The sequence below is a fragment of the Ambystoma mexicanum genome, chromosome 7q (assembly GCF_040938575.1).
Source record: "Ambystoma mexicanum isolate Mex_15411 chromosome 7q, UKY_AmexF1_1, whole genome shotgun sequence".
Classification (NCBI taxonomy): domain Eukaryota; kingdom Metazoa; phylum Chordata; class Amphibia; order Caudata; family Ambystomatidae; genus Ambystoma; species Ambystoma mexicanum.
Window position 1 is genome coordinate 631,560,422 of NC_090941.1, and position 25,515 is coordinate 631,585,936.

The 25,515-nt window shown below is 48.1% G+C and overlaps 1 protein-coding gene across 7 annotated transcripts in view; it reads right to left on the reverse strand.

The window, feature by feature from the left end:
* The window catches only part of FRY (FRY microtubule binding protein), a 1,191,674-nt gene that overhangs the window by 227,027 nt on the left and 939,132 nt on the right, over positions 1-25,515 (reverse strand). For all 7 annotated transcript variants that reach the window (XM_069639765.1, XM_069639761.1, XM_069639760.1 and 4 more), the window contains exons 49-51: positions 23,972-24,133; positions 22,785-22,859; positions 12,453-12,623 (exon numbers count right to left, since the gene is read on the reverse strand). In XM_069639765.1, coding sequence (XP_069495866.1) covers positions 12,453-12,623; positions 22,785-22,859; positions 23,972-24,133 — 408 coding nt within the window. The remainder of the gene's footprint in view (positions 1-12,452; positions 12,624-22,784; positions 22,860-23,971; positions 24,134-25,515) is intronic.

Consider the following 25,515-nt stretch of genomic DNA (forward strand, 5'->3'; position numbering starts at 1 on the left):
CAAAGAGTTTTCGGAGGACATCATAGCTGTTTGTGAACTTTGGACCTGTGAACCAAGGGAAGGCCCTCTCGAAGGCTTCCATTTCCAGATGGGTCTCTGGCTGCATCATTCACTGTCACCAGTTGGCAAACCGACCGTTGCCCGGCTGTCCGAGAGCCCATTCAACCAGAGCGATCGCTGCTACTACGGCATTCCTGTCTGGTGTGTCCCTGCTGGACATTTGCAGGGCTGCTACGTGGAGTTCGACACACACCTTCATGAGATTCTACTCCGTCGACCGGGATTCCAGGGAGGAGTCCAGAGTCAGCCAGGCAGTGCTGCGCAACCTGTTCGCCTGAAGGTAAGCTTGGAGAGGAGGTAAGAGATGCTTAATGTTGAGTTGTTGAAATGCTTAATGTTGAGCCTTGCCACCTCCCGTGGTTGTGCATGTGTGTACTGCTATGTATTCTTGTATACAAGAATAGGTAAGTAACTTGTTCCTTCTCCAGCATGGGGTCTGGCATGGATTCACATGCGAACCCTCCCTCCAACACCTCTGCGGCTCTTCTCTTGGTCCTACTGCCACTTTACGTGCTACCAAATCTGAAGATGGCTGCCAGAGGAGGGGCTTAGGTAGAGGGCAGTCATTGGCTGGGGGCAGTATGACCCAGAGACCAGTGATTGGTTATTAGTAGAACAAGTTACTTTCTTACCTGGTAACGTTCTTTTGATGGGATGTTTTGACGACGTATTCCACATCTATGACAGGTAATCACCACAGCTGTGCTGCTTCAGAACATTTTCAGCGTCTGCGTCCTGCACGTCGATGACGTCGATACGCTGTCCATGAGGGCCTCCGTTGAGCCGACGTCACCGGATGTTATAAGTAGGACGCACAACGCCTGTAGCCTTAGTTGTAGTTTTTTTCCTGAACGTGCTGCACCAATCTCCTGCCAGTATGACTGCAGAAAGCCTTGCGGAAACAGAAGCTGCAATCGCATAAGAAATTCTGTAGAGGGGCAGGCTGGGAGGGTATAATGTGGACTACGTCATCAGAACATCCCATCGAAAGAACGTTACCAGGTAAGAAAGTAACTTGTTCTTCAAAGGGATTGGTTCCTCTGACGTATTCCACATCTATGACAGACTCCCAAAGCAGTACCAACGTAAGGAGGTGGGAAAAGAATTTATAATTTTAGAATGCCCTATTACATTGCAGATTAGAGGACCGCCTTGCCAAAGGCCAAATCTTGCCCATGGATGGAATCCAGGGAGTAGTGTTTTACAAAAGTTTGGACAGAGGCCCATGTGGCCGCTTCATAAATGTTACGAATGGGAACACCCCTCTGCAGGGCAGTAGAGGCAGCCACACCCCTAGTAGAATGGGCATGTAAGCCTACCGGAGGGTCCTTACCCGCCAAGCGGTAACATTCAGAAATTGTCAAGCTAATCCATCTAGACAAAGTCTGTTTAGTAACAGATTGTCCCAAACGCCTTCCAGCGAAGAGCTGATCGTCCACTCTGATCCCGGACATGCGTGAGATGTAGACACGTAAAGCTCTCCTAGGATCCAACCTATGGAGCCTCTCCTCTTCCTTACCATGAGAAGGATAGAACGCTGGCAGAATGACCTTCTGGCTTAAATGAAATTCCGACACAACTTTCGGAAGAAAAGAAGGACAAACCCTAAGGACAACCCTGTCCTTATGGAACACTGTGAAGGGTGGCTTAACGGAAAGTGCCTGCAACTCACTCACTCTGCGAGCGGAAGTGACCGCAACTAAAAATACAGTTTTCAAGATCAACAGTCTCAAAGGACAAGAATGTAAAGGCTCAAACGGAGCTCCCATGAGGAATTTTAGGACCAGGTTCAAATCCCAACCGGACACCTGGAAAGGTGACGGTGGGAACACATTAGTGAGCCCTTTCAGAAACTGAGAAATCAAAGGAATTTTTAAATAAGAACACTCCTCAGACGAGCGCTTAAATATGGACAGCGCCGCCAGGTAACCGTTAATGGTACCCCCTTGCAGGCCCTTGTGGGCTAACGAAAGCAAAAAAGACAGAACCACAGGAATGGCACATGAAAAACGATCCACATTCCTAACCCTGCACCAGTCGCAGAACTTTCTCCAACGACAACGGTACAGGGACTTCATTGCAGGCCTTCTGGCCGAAAGCAACACCTCCATCACATCTTCAGGGAGGTCCCAATCCTTATACCTCAACCTTTCAGAAGCCAAGCATGAAGGTTGAGGGACTTGACCTCTGGATGGAGAACTTGACCCCCCTCCCGTGAGAGCAGATCATCTCGGTAGGGCAGACGGCGGTAGATGGACATGACGAGAAAGTCTGGGTACCACGTTCTCCTGGGCCATGCCGGAACAATGAGGATCATTCGGGAACCGAACCTTCGTAACCTCTGCAGCACTTGCGGAATGACGGGAACTGGAAGAAACGCGTACAGCAGAGGGAAGGACCACTCCACTACGAACACGTCCCCCAAGGCTCCTCTTGGAGGAAATTCTCGCAAGCAGAATCTTTCGCACTTCCAGTGGACACTGGTGGCGAAGAGATCCACTTGTGGAAGATCTTCAGGAGAATCTCCTGAGCCAGCTCCCACTCGTGAGAGACCATGCTCTGCCTGCTCAGAGCGTCCGCTGCCGCGTTATCTCCGGCCAGATGAACTGCCGAGATCGAAATTTCCTGCTGAATGGCCCAGAACCAAAGCTGGATTGCCTCTCTGCACAGAGGGAGAGACCCTGCCCCCCCCTTTTTGTTGAGGTAGTGCATGGCCACTGTATTGTCCGTCAGAATCAGGACTTTCTTCTCCCGCACAGACAGTAGAAAAGCCTTCAGGGCTAGCCTGGCGGCCCTCAGCTCCAACAGATTGATATGGAGTCTGGACTCCGACGGAGACCAACGACCGCTGACTGTCAACTCGTTGGCATGAGCTCCCCATCCCGTGAGGGTTGCGTCCGTCACGATCGTCGCCTCCGGCCAGGGTAGCCAAAATGGAGCCCCCTTCATCAGATTGCCTTTGACGGCCCACCACAGAAGATCCTGGGGGACCGAGGGTGGCACCTGAACGGGATCCGACATCCTGCCGGAGGACTGTGACCACTGCATCTTGAGAGCCCACTGCAGAGATCTCATCCGCAGCCTGGCCTCTGGCACCAGGAGAATGCCGGATGCCATGAGGCCGAGCAACCTCACGAACTCGAACGCTGGGAGACTCTGGGCATGTTGAAACTTGTCCACCATCTGCAGAATGTGATGAGCCCTCACATGGGGAGGAAAACACAGCCCCAGGGATGTGTCGATCACTGCTCCGATGTACTGGAGCCGCTGGGTAGGTGTCAAGTGGGACTTCTTTAAGTTGAGGGAGAAGCCCAGCCTGTGAAGGGAGTGGCAGGTGACTGACAGATGATCCAGGACTTGCTCGGGAGAGCGTGCCTTGATCAACCAATCGTCCAGGTAGGGGTAGACGTGAATCCCCCCTTTCCTGAGAAACGCTGCCACCACCACCATGAGCTTGGTGAAGACCCTCGGGGCGGAGGTCAATCCGAACGGCAGGACCCGAAACTGAAAATGCCAGTCGCCAACCGCGAACCTCAGGTACTTCTTGTACTTGGGATGAATCGGCACATGAAAGTAAGCGTCCTTGAGGTCGACAGACACCAACCAGTCCTGAAGTTGAAGGTCCTGGAGGACTTGAGAAAGAGTAACCATCTTGAACTTGTCCTTCCTGAGGAGCTTGTTCAAACCACACAAGTCCATGATGGGTCTCAATCCCCCGTCTTTTTTCGGGATAAAAAAATATGGGGAATACCATCCCTTGTTCCTCTCCGCTACAGGCACCCGTTCTATGACGCCTTTCTCCAGCAGGGATTTGATTTCCTGCGCAAGGAGCGGATCCGGACTCTTCAAAGAGAGATTCCCTGGTGGATTGTCTTGAGGCCTCTGTCGGATAGGAAGACAGTAGCCGTGGGCTATGATCTCCAGAACCCACACATCTGAAGTAATGGCACGCCATTCTACAAGATGCTGCGCCAGCCTTCCCCCAACCGACTAACCATGGGACATGCCTCATGACAGAGCTGAAGCGGCTGCGGCAGTGCCTGAGGGCAAAGAGGCAACTGCACGAGCGGCCTTGGCACCTCGAGTACCCTGTTTTCCACCTCTGGTACTCCTACATTGGCCCCTTTGACTGGCTGCTCCCCCGATCTACCAAAAGACGAGTATTATCGAAAGGAACCTCCCCTCCATTGCTGTCTGCTAGGATGAAAATGCGGAGGTTGGCGGACTGCTGCGCTCAACTGAAAAATCCACTGGTGGCGCAGACAACCCCAAGTACTGCGTCACCCTCGACATGAGGCGCCTGTATGAAGATTCAGCATGCATATCAGGATCAGGCCTGCCAAACTCGACCTCTGAGGAGGTATCAAGACCACTGGCGTCGTGCAAAGACTGACGCAGGTCTTCCAACTGGCTATGACCAGATAACAGGTCGTCAGGAACCTCATCAGGTACCAAACCCTCCCGGAGACCCTTCATCCACCTCAGAGATATAATCCAGAGGCTGGAATAAATCCCTGGATGAGAGTACAGAAAAAGGTTCAAATACAGGCCTCACTGACTTCTACAGGGCTGTCCTCTGAGTTTCCACCGATGCACGGGGTACCTCCGGTAAAGCCTCCACAAAAGGCATCGAGGGCTTCAACGGAAACAACGTCGAGTGTGGCGCTGATGGCTTCGACACAGGCCTCAAGGGCGGTGCCCCGGGCGTGTGCTTCGACGGCCTCGGCGCCGATGGCGTCGACGACTTCCTCAGAGGCAGAGCCTCGAGAGAGTCCCTCGACAGACATGGCACCGACGTCTTCTTAGAAGACCTCACAGGTTCCGCCGAACTCGACGGCGTCGAGGACCGGGACCTGGAGCGGGCATGGCTAGAGCGATCCACCTTGTCCGATCGGGACCTCGAAGGCTCCTGATGATCGCGCTGACCGCCCGAGCTCGAAGGCGTGCGAGCGGTGGCCCTAGCACGTTCCCTGTCGGCTTCTTTCGAAGGCGTGGACGGAACGGAGCCCTGCGATTGGAAAATCGCCATCATCCCCGTACGAAATGCATCCCATTCCACAGGAGAGGAATGCTTATTGGGACAAGCAACCCGCTGTCTGGCGGAGTCCTCGGACGAGGACGGGGAAGGTGACCGGTGACAGCACTTCCGTAAGTGCCTCGAGGAGGCTGAGGAATGGCAGGAACCACTCCGGGACCGAGACCCCTGGACTTACGCCGACGACGCGGAGAGTCACCCCTCGAATCGTTGGTCGAAAGCCCAGCAGATTTCAACTTTCGGGGTTTGGAAACCCTATCTAAAGTAAGCTTCTTCTTCCGCTCCTGCAAGGCCTTCCACGTTAACGACTGGCAGTCGTCACAGTCTTCGGTGGCGTGGTCCTTGCTGAGGCACCAGAGGCAGACGTTGTGCGGGCCCGTAAGTGACATCTTGGAACCGCTGTCCCGACACTTCTTGAATCCCGACCGCGGGGTAGAAGAAGACGAAAACATGATATCTTCACAAACACCAAGTTTGAAGAACCGATAGAAGTAAAAGAAGAACTGAGGCGTGCCGAGATCTCCGAAGCGAACACGTTCGTGGAAAAAACGGAACTGAGGCTACGGGCGTCGTGCGTCCTACTTATAACATCCGGTGATGTCGGCTCGACGGAGGCCCTCAAGGACAGCGTATCGGCATCATCGACCAGGACGCAGGTGCCAAAATTTTTCCAAAGAGTACAGCTGTGGTGATTACCTGCCATAGATGTGGAATACGTCGGAGGAACCAATCCCTTCGAAAGACAGTTCATAAACTAAACTGAAACTGATTTTTTCTTTACCGAGGATTCCCAGCCTGACGACGGGGAATATTCATGAGCATGTGACTCCATGCCATACCCATGCTGGAGAACAACAGTTACAGGTAAGTAACTTGTTCCTTCTGCTCAGCAGTGTATGAAAGTCATCTTGCCAACCAAAATGTTCAAAGAAGAGCACTGGACGTCAGTAAACAAATATGGCTTTTTTACACCCATTAAAAGACCACCCTTCGGTCTGCCCTTTTTCCCCTTAGTAGCACATTTTTGGATGATGGTCCATCCATCCATCCATCCATCCATCCATCCATCCATCCATCCATCCATCCATCCATCCATGACAAAAGGGTCCACCATCCAGGTCTCTTGAAGTGCAATTATACGGAAACCATCAATATGACCATACTGAGAATACAAATGGGAGTGTCCCCTCGTGTTCCAACTTAAAGTAAGGAAAGAACTATTGGGGACACTGCAATGCCGCTGTTGTACCAGCCAAGCTAGCAATTCCCAGCGGTCTGCATCATTGCGGGGGCCGAGCGCGTCTCCCCATAAATCCCTAAGAGCCACATCAGGGCCTTTTATTAGCAGTACGTGGAGGTAAGACTACTCGAGCAGGTAAAGTGGATGGATGGTCAGAAATGGGACCATCAGTAGGAAACATTTGACTACCGTAGTGAGTGGTCAAATCAGGAGCTTTTTTACATAGTAACGGGGAACATCCATATCCAGCACATATGAAAAACAGAATATTCCATGACATAATCAACCATCCCATCTGGGAAGAAGTATACCACAAAAGTTACATATTGAAAATCTTCCCATTGATACACAATCTTGAAGTCATCTGGGTGGATGATTCGCAACGGAATGATGGTTTGGAATAACTCCATGACCTGTGTGCGGTTTAGATAATCATATGGTTCCCGCCGAAAAAGGCTTCTGATTTGGAAAGCCTTTTCCAAGGGCTCAGGCTGGGGGCAAGCTTGGCTCTGTTGCTGACCTACTGGAATGGCTGCAGGAGTCCTCTTATCCCAAATCAAGGCTCATGGCAAAAAACATCTCACCAATGGTAAGGATCTGCACCACTCACTCAGGCATTAGAGGCCACTCTGGGTTTCACTCATGCATGCATACCACACTTTCAGGCAGTACAGTTGGCGAATGGGACCAGACAGTCCCACCCACATCCTTGGCCCAGACACACATGGGAGGCGCTAGTCCGCGAAAGCTGCAGCATTCCTGGGCAAATGCATAACCGTATTAGGGATTTCCTGACCAGAGAAGGCAAAAAAATGGCCAAGAAGAAATATGGCTAAAAGAAAGTGAAAAGCCTCGTGCCATGGCCATTTTAGGGCACTAGCCACGTTTAGCAGCCAGACGCTGTAAACCCGAATGTGCACACTAACAATACTGCAAAAGTGGTAACTATGTAACTGCTGCCACCAGCTTGCCTGTAGGCATATATAAAAGTAGCCATTAATCCCCAGTTTAAAAGTCTGGGGTGATGCAAAAGTATCCACATGCACTGTTTTGCAAGATGCTGTATGCACTATTAGAAAAGTTACCAAAATAGGTCAAAAGTAAAAGACAAAAGGGAAGCATAGTTTCCCAGTACCGATAGTCTGAAGGACTGATCAGTTTCCCAATGACAAAATGAGCAAAGAGGCCAGGGAAGTGATGTCTTCATGGCTCTGTAAAAAAGTCAAGATGGGTTGAAAAATAAAAGTAACAAGTTTGGGGGTCTATAGACTATGGAGGGAAAGGCGCATAAGAGAGAAGTCTTTTCCCCTGACTTCTGGCACTCTCGAACCCTTTCAACTCCTCCCTTTTGGGTTTTGGACAAGTGACTTTGTTTCTTAGACTTGCATTGACATTTCAGACACTTGGGAATCTGGTAAACCTTTATTTTTGTGATCTTCTGCTGGATTTCTGGGGCTGTGAGAGGATTACCAATTTTGAACCCTGGATTCCCTGTTGCATTAGCTGTGTCATTTGGGCCCGGTGCTTTGGGATTTGTTTTTTCCCCCTTTTGCTTGGAATGGGTTAGTCTGACCAATGGACTAATCTCATCTGGTCCCCTCACAGGCAAGGTGTTGGGAAATCCCAGGTAGGGATTTAGAACTACCACCATAGGCTACCTGATCCTAATTCAGTATTGCCATTTCTTTACAGCTCTGGAGAGAGTCTTTTTGGCATTTGTCTGCATTTTCACCCGATCTTGTCACATCAATATTAATATAATACTTTGTGTGCCAGTGTCGGCAGGAAGGTCAGCCATTCCTTAGGCAAAGGCATGTGGGCACTGACTTTAATCCTGACAGAAAGGTACCCAGCATAGGAGACATCCTGCAAGTAATGATTTTAATGTGGCTAAAGGGGAACCACAAATTCTTGCCTGGTAGGTGGCATTTGTTGGGCCTACACTCCAGGAACCAAGCAAAGGTGTATCATAGAACATTGTTGAACCAAAAGAGAACTGTCAAGCTGCCAAAGAAAGCATGCTGGGGCACTATGTAGACCGCGAGAGAGTCGTCTGGAATCTGCCACAGAATGAGGGGGCTATACCCCTTAAAAACTTTGTAAAATATGGAACAGGACAGGGACATTAGCTCCCCCTAGAGTTGCACCTTACACTTATTGGTCAGTGTTCGGTAAGATTGTGCTGCTTTCCACCCATAGACTTCTATGGGACAGCCCTTTCCTTGCTTTGTTCCGACTCCTGAGCTGGCATTTGGAGGCAAGTAAAGCCTTATGCTTTCCTTCCCTTGCCTTTTTGCTCATTCCTATGGGGAAACCGATCAGTCCATACGACTGCTAACTGTTAAGAGACCATGGGCCTCATTACAAGTTTGCCGGTCTGGAAACAAGGGTGTGGGTAAGCTCACTGGCACCCTTGTTTCCAGACCGGCAAACTACGTGCTTGCCTGCCGTGGCCGCTGTGCCTAACAGGGCTGACCCTGCCGGGAGCAGCAGCCACAGTAGGCAGACCCTTCATGGCGCTTCCGAGTCTCCACTCCCATAGAGTCCTATGGGACTCTATTGGAATGGGGACTTACATTTTACTGCCACCGGACTTGTAATCTCTCGGTGGCACTGGGAAGTCAGGCGCCGTTTAAAGGTTTTACAAGTCCGGCAGCCAGTAGCAGCGGCAGAGTTACCGCCGGACTCGTAATGATGCCCCATGTCTCTCTGTGTGGATTTCTTGTATTTTTAAAACTGCACAATGACCCTAAAGTGAAGTGTGGTTAGGATACTTTTTATCCTTATAACATTTTGTTTTGTGGCTTTTTGGTTAAAAATGCAGTATGTACAGGATGGGTTGGTGGCAGAGGTTATTTTTCTACCATGTTTTGAACTTTGTAATTGTGCACTTTTACAATTACCGTAAAAGGCGACTAATAGCGGTTAGCACTCTATGCCATGAGTTTTTTGCCTGTCCTTTGACCACATTATTCTTTGACTTTCTTCCTGCCCTCACGTCCGAAATGGTGATAAATGGGAAGCCCTTTCCCTGGGGAAAGCTGCTGCTTTCCAGGGAAAGTGGCAGTCTGTGTGTAAGCCCGGATGTGGGGGCTCAGACAGTCTGGTCCCAGTCCACATCCAGACGCCTGAATGTGTTTCTGGGCAGATGTTGTGGCCAGTATCTATCCATGATGGATGGCCACTACCAGTTTGAATCGTGCACATCCTTACCATTGGTGGACTTTGGTGAGCTTCCAGTTCAGTTCAAATCCTGACTCCTGCCGCCATTTGACAGATCATTGTTGGAGCCAAGACCCCTGCGAAGAAGAGTAGCTGCAGACGACCAAGCGATGACCTTTGCAGCTGACCAGCATCAACTCCATTGAAGTGCCAGTGAGGTGCTGCTCCTCTGCCTGATCTCAAGAAGACCCTTGTCGGTGCTTCAACCCATGGACCGGTGGGAATAATCAGTCTTTGCCTGCTTGTGGATCCATGCTTTCTGACTCTTCAGAAGTGTCCCTGGACCACTGGCCAGCTCTCTCCTGGACTATCTCCCTCCAGTCATGGCCATTCCAAGTGCATTGTTTTTGTGCTAAAAGTCACCTGCGCCTGCAGTTTCAGTCTTCTAATCCCAATGGAAGCTGTGCAGAGTTTGCTCCTGTGTTGATGGATAGAAAATGGCCTGTTGCCGCGTCTCCCATTGTAATCTGCCTTCTTCCCGGCCTGGTGGTGTCCTGTGGTTGCCTGCTGCGCCGACATCATTTTGTCTCAAGGGTGTTCAGCTGGAAGATGCCTGGAACGAAGATTCAAGCACAGTGCCTGACAGAAACGCAATCCCTGTGCCTGAAACAGAATGCTGTACCCACGATCCCTGGGACTCCTTTGATCGGACCAAGCACAGAAGAACTTGTGTCCAGCGGAATCTGGAACCTCAGCAGTAGTCTCTTGAGAAATCGGAGAAAGGGGTGGGTTGGGGGAAGGAAACACCTGCTCTCCAACCCCCAACCCCCATTGCTCCATAAGGTCTCTATGTACAACTGAAGCAGAATAGTGGTTTTGCTCATGTCTAAAAAGTCTAAAAGTGAGTTATAATTTAAGAAGCTACTTTCTGGAATACGCTTTCCCACCGATTTTCAGAACATACTAGTTTCACCTTTTTCTGGAGTGTGGTAAACATGTTTTAATCTATTAGGCCGATTAGCTAGTAGGATAATGGCAGTATAGTGAGCATGGTTGTCTTGTGCCTCGAGGTAGTTACATCCATGGTAGAGTGGCCAAGATATTTAATCAATCTTGCAACTAACTATGAGGATTCGTGAAAACAAAGAACATTAAAAAGGAATACAATAAAAAAGAAAGTGAGCTGCTGCTACCCCAGTCATGTTGTAGGGTGCTATCATGTGAATGCCATGAGTTTGTAATATACTATATTTATTACACAGCAATCTGATAATCATCAGTGATCTACCATCTCTAAGTTATCGCAATGCTTTTTTTTCCAAATAGCAACTCTGAAAAGAGAAAAATGATAGCTCAAACTCGAACACGTCACTGGTCAGGAGGATTTCTGTTACCAACAGTAGCCAAAACAAAATTATTTCCAGGTAGTTCAAGCACTGATGAAAAGGTGAATCCAGTGGGGTTTTAAGAAATAACCAAGAAGAATCTCCTATGTACTAGCATAAAGGGCTTTAAAGAAGAACCGTCAAAGAACGCCGATGAGTAGGTGTTCTTTGGTCATGTTAACCAACTAGCTATGACACACAGCATTAGCAGTGGAGAGGAGTGCCACAAAGTGCCAATCCCTCAGACACGCCACAATCTTCAATTTGAGATCCAAGTTGCGACCAGCACCAATATGATCCTTTAATGGTTTAAAACATTTGTTAAGTCATAATGATAAGCTACCACCTAAATGCCTAACACGTGTGAACTAATATCAAGTGCTTTGTAGAGAATTCTGCTAAAATACCATAATCCAGAGGCACCCATATATGCGGCTGCTACACCAAACTGCACCCTTAATTTCAGTTCACTTCCACCAGGATGATAGTATGAGCTCTGTAACATTGCACAGCACAAGGAAGCACTAAAACACTACCATTTCTCACTGAGTTTCCCGGGTTCCCCCATTACTGAGCGACACCCATGCATTGGTACACCCAGTAATGATGTTCTTTGAACTATTTTTCAAATTGCTGTTCTGGGGAAAGCTTGTACACTGATATATTGAAAAAAGGTTGGCAAGCGCTGACATTATGGGCTCAGGATATTAGGAATTGAAAACGAGACCAGCCAGGGCAACCAAATAATACACATTCTCCTATATTCCGCCCATATGAGGCTACTCTTTACCAACCAAACATTGATGTGGCATTCATCTAGTGCACACCATAGACAATGCATTAAAAGACAATTTCTGTGTATAAAAGATAGTACCAAACCTCGTTTTTCAGTACAGCAAAAACAAATGGCCTATTAAGCCCCTTGGCATCTAGTTAACAGGATGTGAGAAACTCTACCCATTCCTGCGCTTGACCTCGCTCCTCTGCTGGGGTCCACTTTCACTTTCTAGGTCTACCCAGTTTTCTATCTGGATGTATGGGTTTCCATCCTTGCATATAAAGCAAAAGTCAGTATTCTTGCTCCAAAGTGTCCCACACTGGAACCACTGAAAAAATAACCTCGACAGAAATGGAGCAAAACTCACTTTTGTAACTAAAAGGATTTCTACTTGGTATCTATCCAAGCACCATTTTGAAGAATCGCCACAGTTCTAATTACGCATTATTAAAACATCTTGAATTAACAGAAATACTTTTTTTTGTTCATAACCTTTTTTGCTAATTTTTAAATTAAAATCATTTCACTATTTGTTGGGTGTTTAGTAAAACACCCTTTTTTAACACAGAGCAAGCCATTGCTGGATATTCCAAGAGAGGGCTCTTGCTACATATGCATCTTGGATGCAGCCAAATAACTCAGCCAGGGCGCATACCCACCCACTCTTAATGATAGATTGCACTCCAAATGAGCAAGCAATGATGCACTGTGCCCTGGGGTTGAGTTGGCATCCCTACCAGTATTGAGCACGCCCGAGTTCTGCAATCAACATGCCATTAGTGCATACTGTACCTCTCCGTCCTCTAGTTCCACGTCCAAGAAATCGAAGTCTCTAAACACTCGGAACTGCTGTTCACTGTTGGTGTCGTCCATGATCTCCTGCTCCCGCACACTGTCTTCTGAGGAGACTAGGCTTGCCTGGTGGTCAAGTAGATCCAGGTCACCGCATGAGGAAAAGATCACCTAGAATTGAAAGCAGGCTGTCAGTGGATCTGCCCTGGCAATCCCCGTCAGTGGCGAAACTCGAATTACTCATTAGGCAGCCTTTCGCCATCAGCTTTTATAGAATGCTCTTCCACTATATGGCCCGAGATTGCACTTCTGTTAATACATTATGTTGTGCCGTATGGACATGCTCAAGAGCACAGCTATGCTTCCCGCTAACAGCACGTTGCTTAAACATTACAACAGCCCTTGTTTGTGGTGATGGGAAGGCATTCGGAAAACGATTGCAAAAGAAAACAATTATGCAGACACAGTGAATGAAGATGTCAGCAACCTTACAAAACGAGAAAAGTAAGGTTACCTGTTTTTTCCCTTCCCTAAGGCATGTGTTGCAAGTGGTGTGTACCAGTTTGGATGCTCACGTTGGTCAAGTGTGGGAGCCTAGATAGAAACGCACAACCAGTGATGTACTGCAACACCACAGTGGAAGGTTAGAAACCAAATGTTCATCCGTTTTGACTTTATTTTGTGACTAATCTGAGGATGTTGTCCCTTCTCCCCTAGGGGGAGACCTTGCCAGTGGGGCTAGGCCCGTGCGTCTACAGTACAAAAGTCCCTGTGGGGGGTGCTGCACCAAGGGATGGTCACATGGGAAAAGATTCTGTCTATGGGATTGGGGATGACCATTATCAGAGAACGCTTCAATACACCCAACCCCTTCTTTAACCCTAAATCCTCCTTCCCCCTCTCTAGATAGAGCCCATGTGTTTTGTCATCAAGTCACTCAACCTAGAATACATGACAAGACTGAAAGACCAGAAAGTACAATGCATCATGTATATCGTTTTGAAACTGGTACTTTGAAGAAGATGACCGGGAGTCCAAGGATCACTATAGAGAACCAGAGTGAGTGGACTAGCTTTTCAATGCAAGTGATTTGCCCAAAGCAGTACAACAATCCCACCCAGGAGTTTGAAAGAGGCTCAGCTGGGATGTGGAAGACTGAGAGCGATCCTCTTTGGAGGAACAGTGGGAGCTGTCCACAGGAGCAGCTGATGCGAGCCACAAGGGAAGCCGTAACCGGAGGAAAAGGAGAACACAAACGTGGTCCATGATGAAAGGACTACTCAGGTTGCTGCCGAGTGAATCCTGTGATCACCGAAGGCCCCAGCGAATTGCGAGTGAGAGAGGACACACAGCTGGGAAGAGTCAGAAGACTGCAAAGCCGCTGCAGACCCCGCTGGATACCCGAACACTACCAGAGTCTCGAGAATGGATGCAACTGCCCAGGAACCGCTGGTACCTACGAGAAAGAAACAAACAGGTACGCGGGTTACCTAGGAGGTGCTAGAGGTGAACACAGAAGCTGGAAGAAGAGCGTCTGGGACGCTGAAACAAATAAGAAGTCAAGGCTTAGAGGTTCTGGGATCCTGATTGCAAACTAAGCAAACCAGGAAGAGTTTCATACTTGGCAGGGAGGTGAACCAAGCAGATACAACGCTAAAGTGCGAATCTGGGAGCTGCACCCAAATAAGAGGTCAAGAATAAGAGGGTCTGGGACCCTAATTTTAAATGAAGTAAACCAGGAAGAGTTGCATGCTTGGCAGGAAAGTGAACCAAGTGGATACAACGCAACAGTGCAATTCTGGGACCTGCACCCATAGGAGTTTAAAGTGATGAAGATTAAGAGGGTTTGGGGCCCTGTGAGAGAAAGAGAGACAGTCCAGAAAGAACAGTTGCTTGGCAGGAGAGTGAATCAAGGCGTGTAAAATATTGCGCACATCAGAGTTTGAGAATATGAGGGTCAAGAACCCTGGAACCGACAGAAGGAATCCTACGCTTGATAAGGAACTGTGCCAAGTTGGTGGGATAAAGAAGCGTGTACACAAGACGCATTCCATTGTGAATTGCCCAGTGACACTTCACCAAAATGGGTAAAGGGGCTTGGGAGCCTCTTGGGAAAGGGGCAGTCCCATCCCTCCCTGCCCTCCCCAGGTGCTTTAAAGTAAGGGGAAATGCATTTGAGGCACTAATGTACCAGCGGTGTGGGGGGGCCGTGAAAGGGATCCTTTCCGGTCCAGCAGGACCCCATGCTAACATAGCCATTTATAGTGTATTCATATGGTGTGGCTTAAGGTGCGGGCAGAATCGCTATTTTGCGTAGATATTAATGTTCCTAGGTAGGAGAGAAGGCTTGTGTGGTAAGCATGGTAAAGGCGGAATTGCATGCACTAGGCCCACATTCACGAGGTAACGGAAATCTCCAGTCATGCCCGAGCTCCCATGAGGACAGTTCACACCCCCTCTCGCCACCTGTTCATTGTTCTTGAAGGTGTCGCGAAGATGTGTCTTTCCCCCAAGAGAAATGTGCTTTACAAGGCCGCGATCAGAGGCCGGCGCCTGGTGTGCATGTTATCTCACTTTGGGCAAAGCATGAACGCGGCCCATTCCCGAGTGACCACGAGTTATAGCTCATATAGCTAACTAAACCCTAAGATCCCTGAATTCCACGACACCAGGTGCCCTTTGACCACCAACCCCAAAGTAACAAGACCTGAAATGTTCAAAGGGGATGGACAGGGTGTATCGTGGAAGCGACAATCATGTGATTCGTATTGCGAGGTGCTGGAAGGGATACATTATAGTTCAAAATGAGGGCGGAGACCTTGGAGTGGATGGCGTGGCAGGAGTGAGTGAAATGTGTGTGTGAAGGTTAGAATGCCCGGGAACTTTCTGTGTGCCCGTCTTAAGGTCTGCCAAGGGCATGGTGTGAGTGATAAACAAGCTGTATAGTAGAAGTATAATTCATTTGTTGTCTGACCTTCGACGTGAGAAGAGCCCTCCAGCGCCCACGTGATGGAAGACGGACGGACTGGGACCAATAAACTGTCATCCCATATGGAAAAGGCAGCACCTGTGTAGGGTCTATCCAATCAGCTGCGTGGGTTGCCACGATATGTATTGCCTCACTTAAGACAATGTGGTGCTTTTAATGTTTCTGCTTGCACCTCTTTTTGGCAGAACGTTCTTAGTAGCAGAGTTCTTTGCTGTTGCTTTCATTTGTGCACGAGATTAAACTCGTTATCCTTACAAGATCGACTTGGGCCTTTCTTCCCTAGCGGGTTATATTCTCTCTGGTGTGAGCGTTCATGGGCTTACTTTCAATTGGTGACCCCAACGTGATCCCAGCGCCCCTGTCCCTTTGGAGGCTTCCAGGCCGGTTCTCCAGAAGGAGCGGCGCCTACCTACAGCGACTGGCCCCGAAAGAAACAAGTGCTCCGAGTCGTCTAGTAGGAGCCATTGTAATAAAAGTCCTCTCTGCTTTTTGAAGCAGGGCACGGCTCTGAGGAGGGTGCAGGCCGGTATTGGAACCCTGTGACGGAGGTGTTTGGGTGAGCATGCACATGTGAGTAGACTCTTGTAAGCGATAACAAGTAGGGGACCGATGCATGGGGAAGTATGAGAGGTGTGAGCATCTGGAGAGCGAGGTCATTGATGTGACGTGGGCGAGGGTAGGGTTATTGTTGATAACACTTGTATAAGTGATTCAGTGGTTCGGTAAAGTATCATAAGGTAAGGCATTATAAGGTAAGGCAAAGGTAAGGCAGGGATCGCCTCCTCGGAAGGGGAGAGAAGGTGGTACTTTGAGGCAGAATAATATTTTCAAGGAGGTCAAAGTAGTGGCCTCATATAAGTAGTAGGCCTGGAACAAGTAGCATTTGTTAATAATAATAATAATAATAATAATAATAATAATAATAGTGTTGTGTTTTGTGGGTGAAAAGGTAGGCCCTAGAGGAGGCGGTAATTGTGTGAGTCGCTGTGTGGTGCTGCCCAATCTCTTTGAGCGGCGTGTGCGCGTATGGAAGGGTGAGGGAGAAAGGTGGGGGTGATTCTTTTGTTTTTGTTGTTATAAGCAAGCAGCAGCGTGGCGCATTAGAGGGGCTCTGCAGGGCTGGTAAGGGATAGATGTCACTAGCATGGGGGTCGGGGGATCACCAATATAGCACATGTATAAGGCCCTGACACTGTATTGTGACAGGGTGGAAAAGTATCATAAGTAGTGGATCACAGAGACAGGAGGAGGGGGCTGCCCTGTCCATGGCCAGGGCTCGCACAACAAGAGCATTTTGGAACACATGTCCACATTTCTAATAGCAAAATATAAGAGGAAGCAGCTACAGAAGAGAAAAGAGATTCTCGATCTTTGGCTATGTTCGAAGATACAGAGGATCAAGGGAAAGGAGCGGAGGAGCAGAAACAGAAAATTGAGAAGTGCGGAACGGGAGAAGGGGAAGGTGGGGCGCAGGTACGGAGTAAGGGATTGTATCCCTTAACACCATATCCTGCAGAAGGATATACCAATCTGAGTTATGTACCCGTTATGGTGGGGACCCCTTCTGCTACACTAGGACCCCCCTGAGTGTTGGTAACATCACAAGCTAAAGCTCCACCACCCCCGTATACCCATCCCCCTGAAGTACCCGCATCGTCGGAGTACAGGTCTAGGGAGTTTCAAGATAGGTTGACAGGTTTGATAGCAGAACTGCAAAGGTTACAGACATCCCCAGAAACAGGAAGGGATATAAGTGCACTAAGAGAGGGAGAGTGGCAATCAGGGGAAATATTGCTCAAGATGGACATTGAAGGTATAAAACGTGGGTTGAGAAGGAAAAGAGCCCGGCTGGGTGGATTATCGTGGGGGAGGAGAATAGGGTGTTCTGAGAAAATGTGGAGGGAGGGGATGCTGGCACGTTCACAGAAGACCCGAGTGAAGACGAGGGGAGGGGTGAAGAGGCAGCCGAGAGAACCCCCTCGCCCCTCTAAGTAGAAGGTATATGGGCAGGAGGCAGGTTGAGGAACAGGGCTGACCGGATGGCATTGGTAAAAAGAAGAGGAATTACGAGGAAGGGTGTGGGAAGTAGAAAAAATGCAGATGCCTCTGATACATAAGGGGGAAGGAGAACACAGTATGTGCCCTGGCCCCAAATGGATAAGAACAATTTAATTAAGGCCCTCCCACAACTTACAGCAGGGGTGAGTAAGTGGATATATGGGTTTGAAAAACAAATGGCATCAGTGCCCTAGCAATAGCGGATCTGAAGCCTATTGGTTGCCGTAATTGGTGATCAGGCTGGGGAGGTGTGGGTTAAGGCTGGATACCTGCGAGTAACCTTGGGGGATGATGTGCATGACGGAGCATCATTTAATGGAGTGAGGGCAATGGTATGGGACAAATTACGCAGGACCTTTCCGGACACTGCCGTTTTACAGTCTCTGATGCAGTTCACCATGGGGTTGATTAGGTGGAGAGCAGAGACTGGAGGGCCGTGGGACCAATCAATACCCTTCTTCTATTTTATCGTAAAGCAGGGTTTGCTGAAGGAAGTGCAGAAGGCACTTGATAAGATTGTGGGTATTGAGGCAATAGAGAGCATAATAGTACATCATTGTAAGAGGATTAAGGAGTGGGAGAGGGAAACAGTGCAAAGGTGTCAGGGGGATGAAGCAAAGTTGGTAGAGACAAAATTGGCAAAAGTGGCAGTTCAGGTGCCCATGCCAATGCCAGTACAGGTGGAGGGAACAGAGAGTACACAGCAAGTTGTGAGTGCCACTATTGCGGCGCTCTGGGCGGAAGGAGGACAAAGACAGTGGGGCGTGAGGCAACAGTACCCCGGCCCACTGTGGCAGCAAGGAGGGCCGCAGCGAGGAAGAGGGGAGTTTCGAGGAACAAGAGGAGGAGGGTTTGGATCCAGGGGAGGTGATATGATATATGATATGACAGTTATAACACCCCTATACACAAGTGTTTCAAGGCGCGATGAGGCAAGGGAGGGGGAACAGAGGGAAGACCGACAACAATCCTACTAGGCCAGGTATCATTCAGATCGCGCAAGTGCAAGGGGAGGGGGGGGAAAGAAAAAAGCAGGGGTCGGGGTGGAGGGAAAGTGCAGTACATGAATAATAAAATAATACCATAAAATAATAAAGAACGTCCAGCTGGTGGCAAGTGCAGGGTGAGTGCAGACTAGTTTGGGGACTGTAGAGATACAGAGAACAGTCGCCAGGTGCCGGGGTTGCCAGGAAGACAGCGCCCGAGATCAGATGGGTCTGAGATCAGATGGGTGGCCAGGTAACCCGTGCAGTCTCAGTAACAGCCAGGGCTTCAGCAGGAGAAGGGGGGAGAGAAAGCAGAAGCAAAGAGGAAGGTTTTAAGGTACTTCCGTAACCGAATATGGTTCTCCTCAAGTTTCGGGGAGGTTGTTCCAGAGGGAGGCCCCAGCCGAAGGAGAGATCTACCGCGAACTCCTTGCTTGGAGAAGCGACTGACACTGAGGGAGTTGGAGGCGGATGAGCAAATAGCTCAAGACGGAAGATATTTAGAAAGAGAGAGTTGAAGGTATTGAGGCCCCAGGCCCCAGAAGGCCTTGTGGACGATGCAGAGGGTTTAAAACGTAATCCTTGCAGCCACTGGGAGCCAGTGCAGAGATTTCAGTCCTGGAGAAATGCGATCCCTGTGCTCGAGGCCAAGGACAAGTCTCGCAGTTCTGTTCTGGATGAGTTGCAGAGGGCGTAGAGTAGAAGCAGGCAGATTTAGAAAGAGGTTGTTGCAATAGTCCAGCCTGGGTGGGTTTGGACAGTCTCAATGCTGGAATTGTTTAAGGTGGGGGCATTTCACAAGCGAGTGCAGGAGCAGGTCCGCGGTGGGGTATAATTATGGGCTGCAGCAGCAGGGCCAAGGGCCACAAGGATTAGGGTACCAGCAACAGGGCCAATGCTACCAGAACCAGGAGTATCCTCGGGGGCAATACCTAACTTCTAATGAACATCCCCAAGCGCCGGACACACAAATGCAACACCTGCCGCAGCAACAGCAGGGTGGTGTTGCCCCATTAATCAGGGTGCAAGGTGGGGCTGCGAGCAACAGTAGTAGGAGGTAACCCTTTCTTGTTCCCGGGAAAGAGCACGTATCCAGATTAGGACAGCCCACAGAGAGCACTCACATTTCCGGTCCTGTCGATGACTATCCACCCTGAAGAGGAACCATTGGTGGGGGCGGAGATAGGTAACAAGCAATTCATATTTATGGTGATTCTGCTGCAACTAAATTGTGTATTATGGAAGGCTGACAGGTTTGCTAGTCAGAGATAGTCCTGTTTAATTTAGTGAGCAGGTCCCTACCCAGTAGATTGACAGGGGAACTCTCGGGAATATAGTAGGGGCATCCATACTACCTCCCCCCCACCTTCACATCCAGGGATGGAATCTTGGCAATAGCCCCAGAGAACCATCTGGTTCTCTGGGGCTATTTCCAAGGTTTCATACACTGAGGTGCTGGATGTGAAGGTGAGAGGGAAGGTAGTACGGGTGCCCCTACTATATTCCCAAGAGTTCCCCTGTCAATCTAATGGGTAGGGACCTGCTCAGTAAATTAAACCGGACTATCTCCTTCACAGATAATGGAGTAGTCTGTTCCATGCGTGGGATGTGCCCTGTGAAGGCGATTTTGATAATTCACACAATGGCAAGGAAGGTGGTGGTACCACGGGTTTCCCATAGACCCAGACATATGGTATCCCAGTGCTTGTGAAGGCGGTGCCCCAGATTGCCAAGCAGTGCTGGCGAGTGCCCACTGATTTCATTTTTCACCCAGCTGTGTCGCCCAAGGTGGTGGCAGGAACGATACTATCGCTGGACCTGTAGGGTTTGTTAGTGTCAGACAAAAAGATTTTCCTATTAGGAATGGATAGGGACGGGTGTGAGTGGCTCACAGTGCTCTGTTTAGACGCAACAGTGCAGCTAAAAGAGGTGACGGATGACAAATTATTTAAGAATAACGACAAAGAGGGGGAAATAATACTGAAAATGTGCATCCCTTGTGACATAATGATACAGTACCGAAGAGTGTAGTGTCCCTTAATGCAGTAGTAACTCCATCCCCATTTTTTGAAGAAGATTTACGGCACGTGCTCCCGCAGTTTTGGACTACAAATCCACATGATGTAGGTTGTGAAGTGTTTAACACCTGTGCGTATAACCCTAAAACCAGGTGCTGTTCTGCCCTGGGTAAGACAATATCCACTGTCAAGAGAGGCGGAGGAAGGCATTAGAAATACAATACAGCTTCTACTGGACATGGGGATTGTCGGGCCATCTACGTCCCCATGCAGTACGGCGATATACCTGGTTAAAAAATCAACGGGGGGGGCAATTGGAGAATGATCCAAGACTTGCGCCCCTTAAATGATGTGGTACAGAAAGTTTCCAGTGGTTCCAAATCATGCAACAATTTTATGCAGCATCCCCAAGTAGGCTACATTTTTCACTGTGGTGGATTTGAAAAATGCATTTTTCTCGATGCCACTCCATCCTGAGTCTAGGTACCTTACAGCCTTTACGCAAGGTCAGATGAGGCTTTGAGCATACTAGATTACCTCAAGGGTACTGTGAGAGCCCGAGCATATTTAACAGAATACTGCATGCTGATTTAGGGAACATTCAGGTGCTCAGCACGATTAACCAGTACGTGGACGATTTGCTAGTGTATAGTGACAGTGAACAGCTTTGTTGAAGGGACTCGGTTGTACTGCTACAATTACTGGCTTGTAAGGGGTACAAGGTTGATACGGCCAAATTGCAATATTGCCAGAAGGAAGTAATATATTTGGGGCATTTCATATGATTGAATGGGAAGAGGTTACTACCCAATAGGGCACCATCGGTATGCGCCACCCCCATGCCTGCCTCAGTTAAGGAGATGCAGATGTTTCTTGGCCTGTGTAATTACTGCAGGGCCTGGATCCTCAATTACACAGCATACACAAGGCCACATTTGCCAGCCCTAAGGGAAGCACAGAAAACAAAGGACCACAAGTTATTGTGGACAACAGAAATGATTAGACAATTTGACGATTTAAAAAGTTATAAGTTCGGCACCCGTACTGGCCAACCCGGACTACACACAGGGATTCTATTTGTTTTCACATTCTGATGGTCAGCTTATGAGTACTAAGCCCTATTGGTACTCTGAGAAGGAAAGTCTGAGAAGGTTTGGGACAGGGTAGTACCAGGAACCTGGGTCTGGAATCTGGACAGACAGCCGGTACCTACTGATAACCTCTCTGAGCCTGCTTTACTTCTGGAAGAGATGTGTTCTTCGTGAAACCTGCTGGTGCAAGTCTACAACTCAACCTGGATGTAAACCACACACTTGCAAAAAACCATGACCCCTGAAGGACAACATAACAGGGATTAGATCCGGACTGTGAGTCAAGCCAGTAAGAGTAATTTTGGCTGCACTCACATTGTTGACACTCAAGGAATAAAGTGCAGTTTGAACCCAATGCACTTGTTTTTCCCTTTAGATAATTTGTTTTGTTGCATCAACACTTCCCTCATGGGAGGGGAGAGTCTCACGTGGGTCAGAGACTATCCACAAATGTTTGCCCGAAAAAGGAGAAGGATGATCCTGAGCAATGTGAATAGCAGTATTGAGTCCTTACTTCTGGTGTGAAGCAGGAAAGCGCACTTTGCCAGGATAAAAGGGGCCCATGATGGTGACCGCCACTATCAAATTAAGAGCCTCCCGCAATTCTGTATTGTGACTGTATTTTTCCCTTTGCTTTTCTCTGTAAAACCACCATTCTTATGAGTAAAACGTTGACTTGAAAAACAACTTTGTGTGACAGTAGAGGTCATCCCACGAGGGCTTTGTTACACTGTCAAGTGCAGCCCCATCCTGCTGCCAGTAGCTCTGCAAAAAACAGTGATTCTTTATATTGTAAGAACAAAATGTTTTAAGACCAGCTCTCAGTACCATACCTGCCAATTAAACAGGCAGGAAAAGAAAGCTGTTTATTCGGACTTGCAGTCTATATTAAGCTAAAATCCATATTTTAAAAGTACATTTAAAATAGACAGGAAGTTCCATTATGCAATTAGTGTTTTACTGAAATTGGGATCTTCATGTGTAGAATGAAAACAAGTCTGAGAAAAATCTACAAAATGGCGTGAAAAGGCAACTACAAAAAACACTTAATCTCTAACTGTGTAATATTTTCAAATCCCTCTCCAATGCCAACTGGAAAAATAGGAACTTGAATGACAAAACTGGCTTCAAAACAAATGTTCATTAACATGTCAACACTACAGTAACAGACGAACATCATCTTAACTTACCGATGGGTTTTTACTCAGACCCACTTCTTGACCACAGAGTGTAAGAACATTCACCAACTTTTCTCTCGTCTTTTTCTAAAAATAAAAGAGAACCGTTATGTCGCATCAATTCAGATTTCTAAGTTGTCCAACTATTGTTTCTTTCACAGTGAAAATGCTTGGAAAAGAAACTGTTTACGAATTTCTGTGCCACTAAATATCGTTCCATCCTAGCTTCATATTTTCAGTTGGTACAATTAAAACTTATGAAGATAGATGCTTAAACTTTAAAACTAGAGTAACACAGTGTCAAACATTTCTTGTGGACCAGATAGTCCCAGCTCGTTCCTCTGGCTCACACACCCAAAGCCCAGTTACCCGCGAAAGCCACAGCTTTCCCCCCAGGAAGGGGATTTCCATGTAAGGCATTTCCTGACCTGAAAAGGCCGAAAGAAGGCCAAAGAACAATATGGCCAAAATCGTGTGGCATGGCCATCTTAGGCTGCAAGCCACCTTTAGTAGCCATTCTGGTAAATGCAAAAGTGCACGTGAGGACTAGCACAAAAACGGTAGAAATCCCACAGCATGTCTTCGGCACAATATTAAAGTAACCAAAAAGCCAGTATATAAAAAAATGTTAAGGATCAAAAGTAGCCTAACTACAATGTAAGGCAATGTGTGCAATTGTAAAAATACAAGAATTCAGAGACATAATCTTGCAGTCCTGACAGTCTTAGAGACTAGTCGGTTTAACCACAAGAATGAACAAATCAGACAAGTGAAGTAAAGCAGAAGGCTTTACTGACCTCCAAAAAGTCAGGACATGTTTCAAAACAAGTTAAAAGAATGTGGTTCCAGAGGAATCTATGGAGGGAAAGGTGCAAAAAGAAATTCTTTCCTAACATGTAGTTTCCAAGATTGCACCATCCTCAGATTTTAGTGCTAACTAGTTTCGATTACCTAACAATACTGAGGTTGTGGAGAAGAGGTTTCTCTGAAGGCCCTTTTGTTGCTTCTAAAGCACCCTTCTAGGCTTGATAAAGCTGGTGCCCTCTGGTCTCGCATGTGTAGTAGTGTCATGCTCAAATCTAGAAAGACTTACCATGTTGGGGGCCTCATTTGTTCATAAATGCCAACTGAAGTCGACTGAAAGTACTTCAGGTCATGAAACATGCTGAACACTGCATATGCAATCAAGGCAACATTACCTGAGATGTCTGAGGCCTTTTCCAACTCACAGGAACCAGGACATTGGAGTTTGATCCAGAGGACGTTGAGGAAGTGCTCCGGGTGACTGCCATTGCTCTTTGTTTGCCATCTCGGCCTGAGGAACTCTGCAAATCATCAAAGCGCCTTCCGATAATCGGAGTCTTGAAAAAAAAGAAAAAAGCATAAGCAGCTTACCACACAGCAGAGCACGGCACAGTAGATTAGCGCAAAGCATCCGTATGAGCCCAGCCTGTTTCTTTGCATGAGGGTTGGCCTGGATGTTCAGAATCTGCCAGGGTTTCCCTACCTGCGTCATTGCTCCCCCTTTGCAGAGTAAGCAGTGCACGTGGGCACCAACATCCCAGGAGAACATTAAGCAACGTACCTGCCTGCTAGGCAAACAGAAAATGCTGAGACCAAAATAAAAGGCTGCTGACAAACCTTTCACAGATCTCCTCCAACAGTGCATTGCCAGCACAGACCACTTATTGGACAGATTATTTCTTTTTTTTTGTTGTTGTTGTTACTTTGCTTAAAATCAAAGGTTAACATGTGAAAATATGCGCCACCCGCTGCAGCATTCCTTTTAAAAAGTGCAAGGTGTCTTGGATTTGGTTGTGGTTTTGTTCTCATTAGGAGCATCAGGCATTCTACACCCTGAACGGTTCCAGGTCCCTGAATAATTGATGGACAATGGCACGGCTCTGCTGGCCTCCTCAGCGGGATCCATTTGCACAGTCAAAGCTTTCTCCATGACCCCAGTCGTTCAAAGCATTAAACTCTTTCGAATGCTTCTACAATCCTCACCTGGCATGGCACAGTATTATAGCTGTACAAGACTTACTTGAGTTCAGGCAGCAATCCACAATTTCAAGGCTTGGCTAAAGTGTACTAGACCTGGTGGCCCCAATGCATTGGCATGTGGCCGGCCAGTCCTTTGTTAGACAGCCTGGCAGATGGAGCAACGTGAGGCATTGGTAATGGGGCATTAGACGAGACCCAAGCACCTGCACTGTAAGGATAAGGTGCACCATAGCCAATGCTGACAGCGGTGTAGCCATCGCAGACAGGGGGATAGCCAGAAGCGCATCCTTTCGCCTGCAGAAAGGTTTACAAAGGTTTGATCGCACGATCCATTAAAAGCCCTGGACTGGTTAATAGAGTCCACTGACAGGACTGAATTATTTATCAACACTTTCCAGTCAGGGCCCATAATGCACGTTGCCATACACGGAAGTCAGACTGCCGAGAAGGGGGGACACTGCGATAAGAGACTACTACAAGTATAACTTAGGAGAGAGCATTGGTTGCACCTCTGGAAATGTTTTCAATGTCCATGCGTGACTTTGCAATAATGCAGATGTTGTTTTCGAAAACAACACTGTGGGTGTTGTATTCGAAAAACAAAATGAAACAGATTGCAAAATGAATTCTTCCAGACACCGTTTCATTATCTTCAACAAGAGCGTTTCTCCACAGCACTACTTGCTCAGTAGCGTGTCCCCTTCTGGCTCTTTGCTGTTGCACCGAACCAGCATGTTCC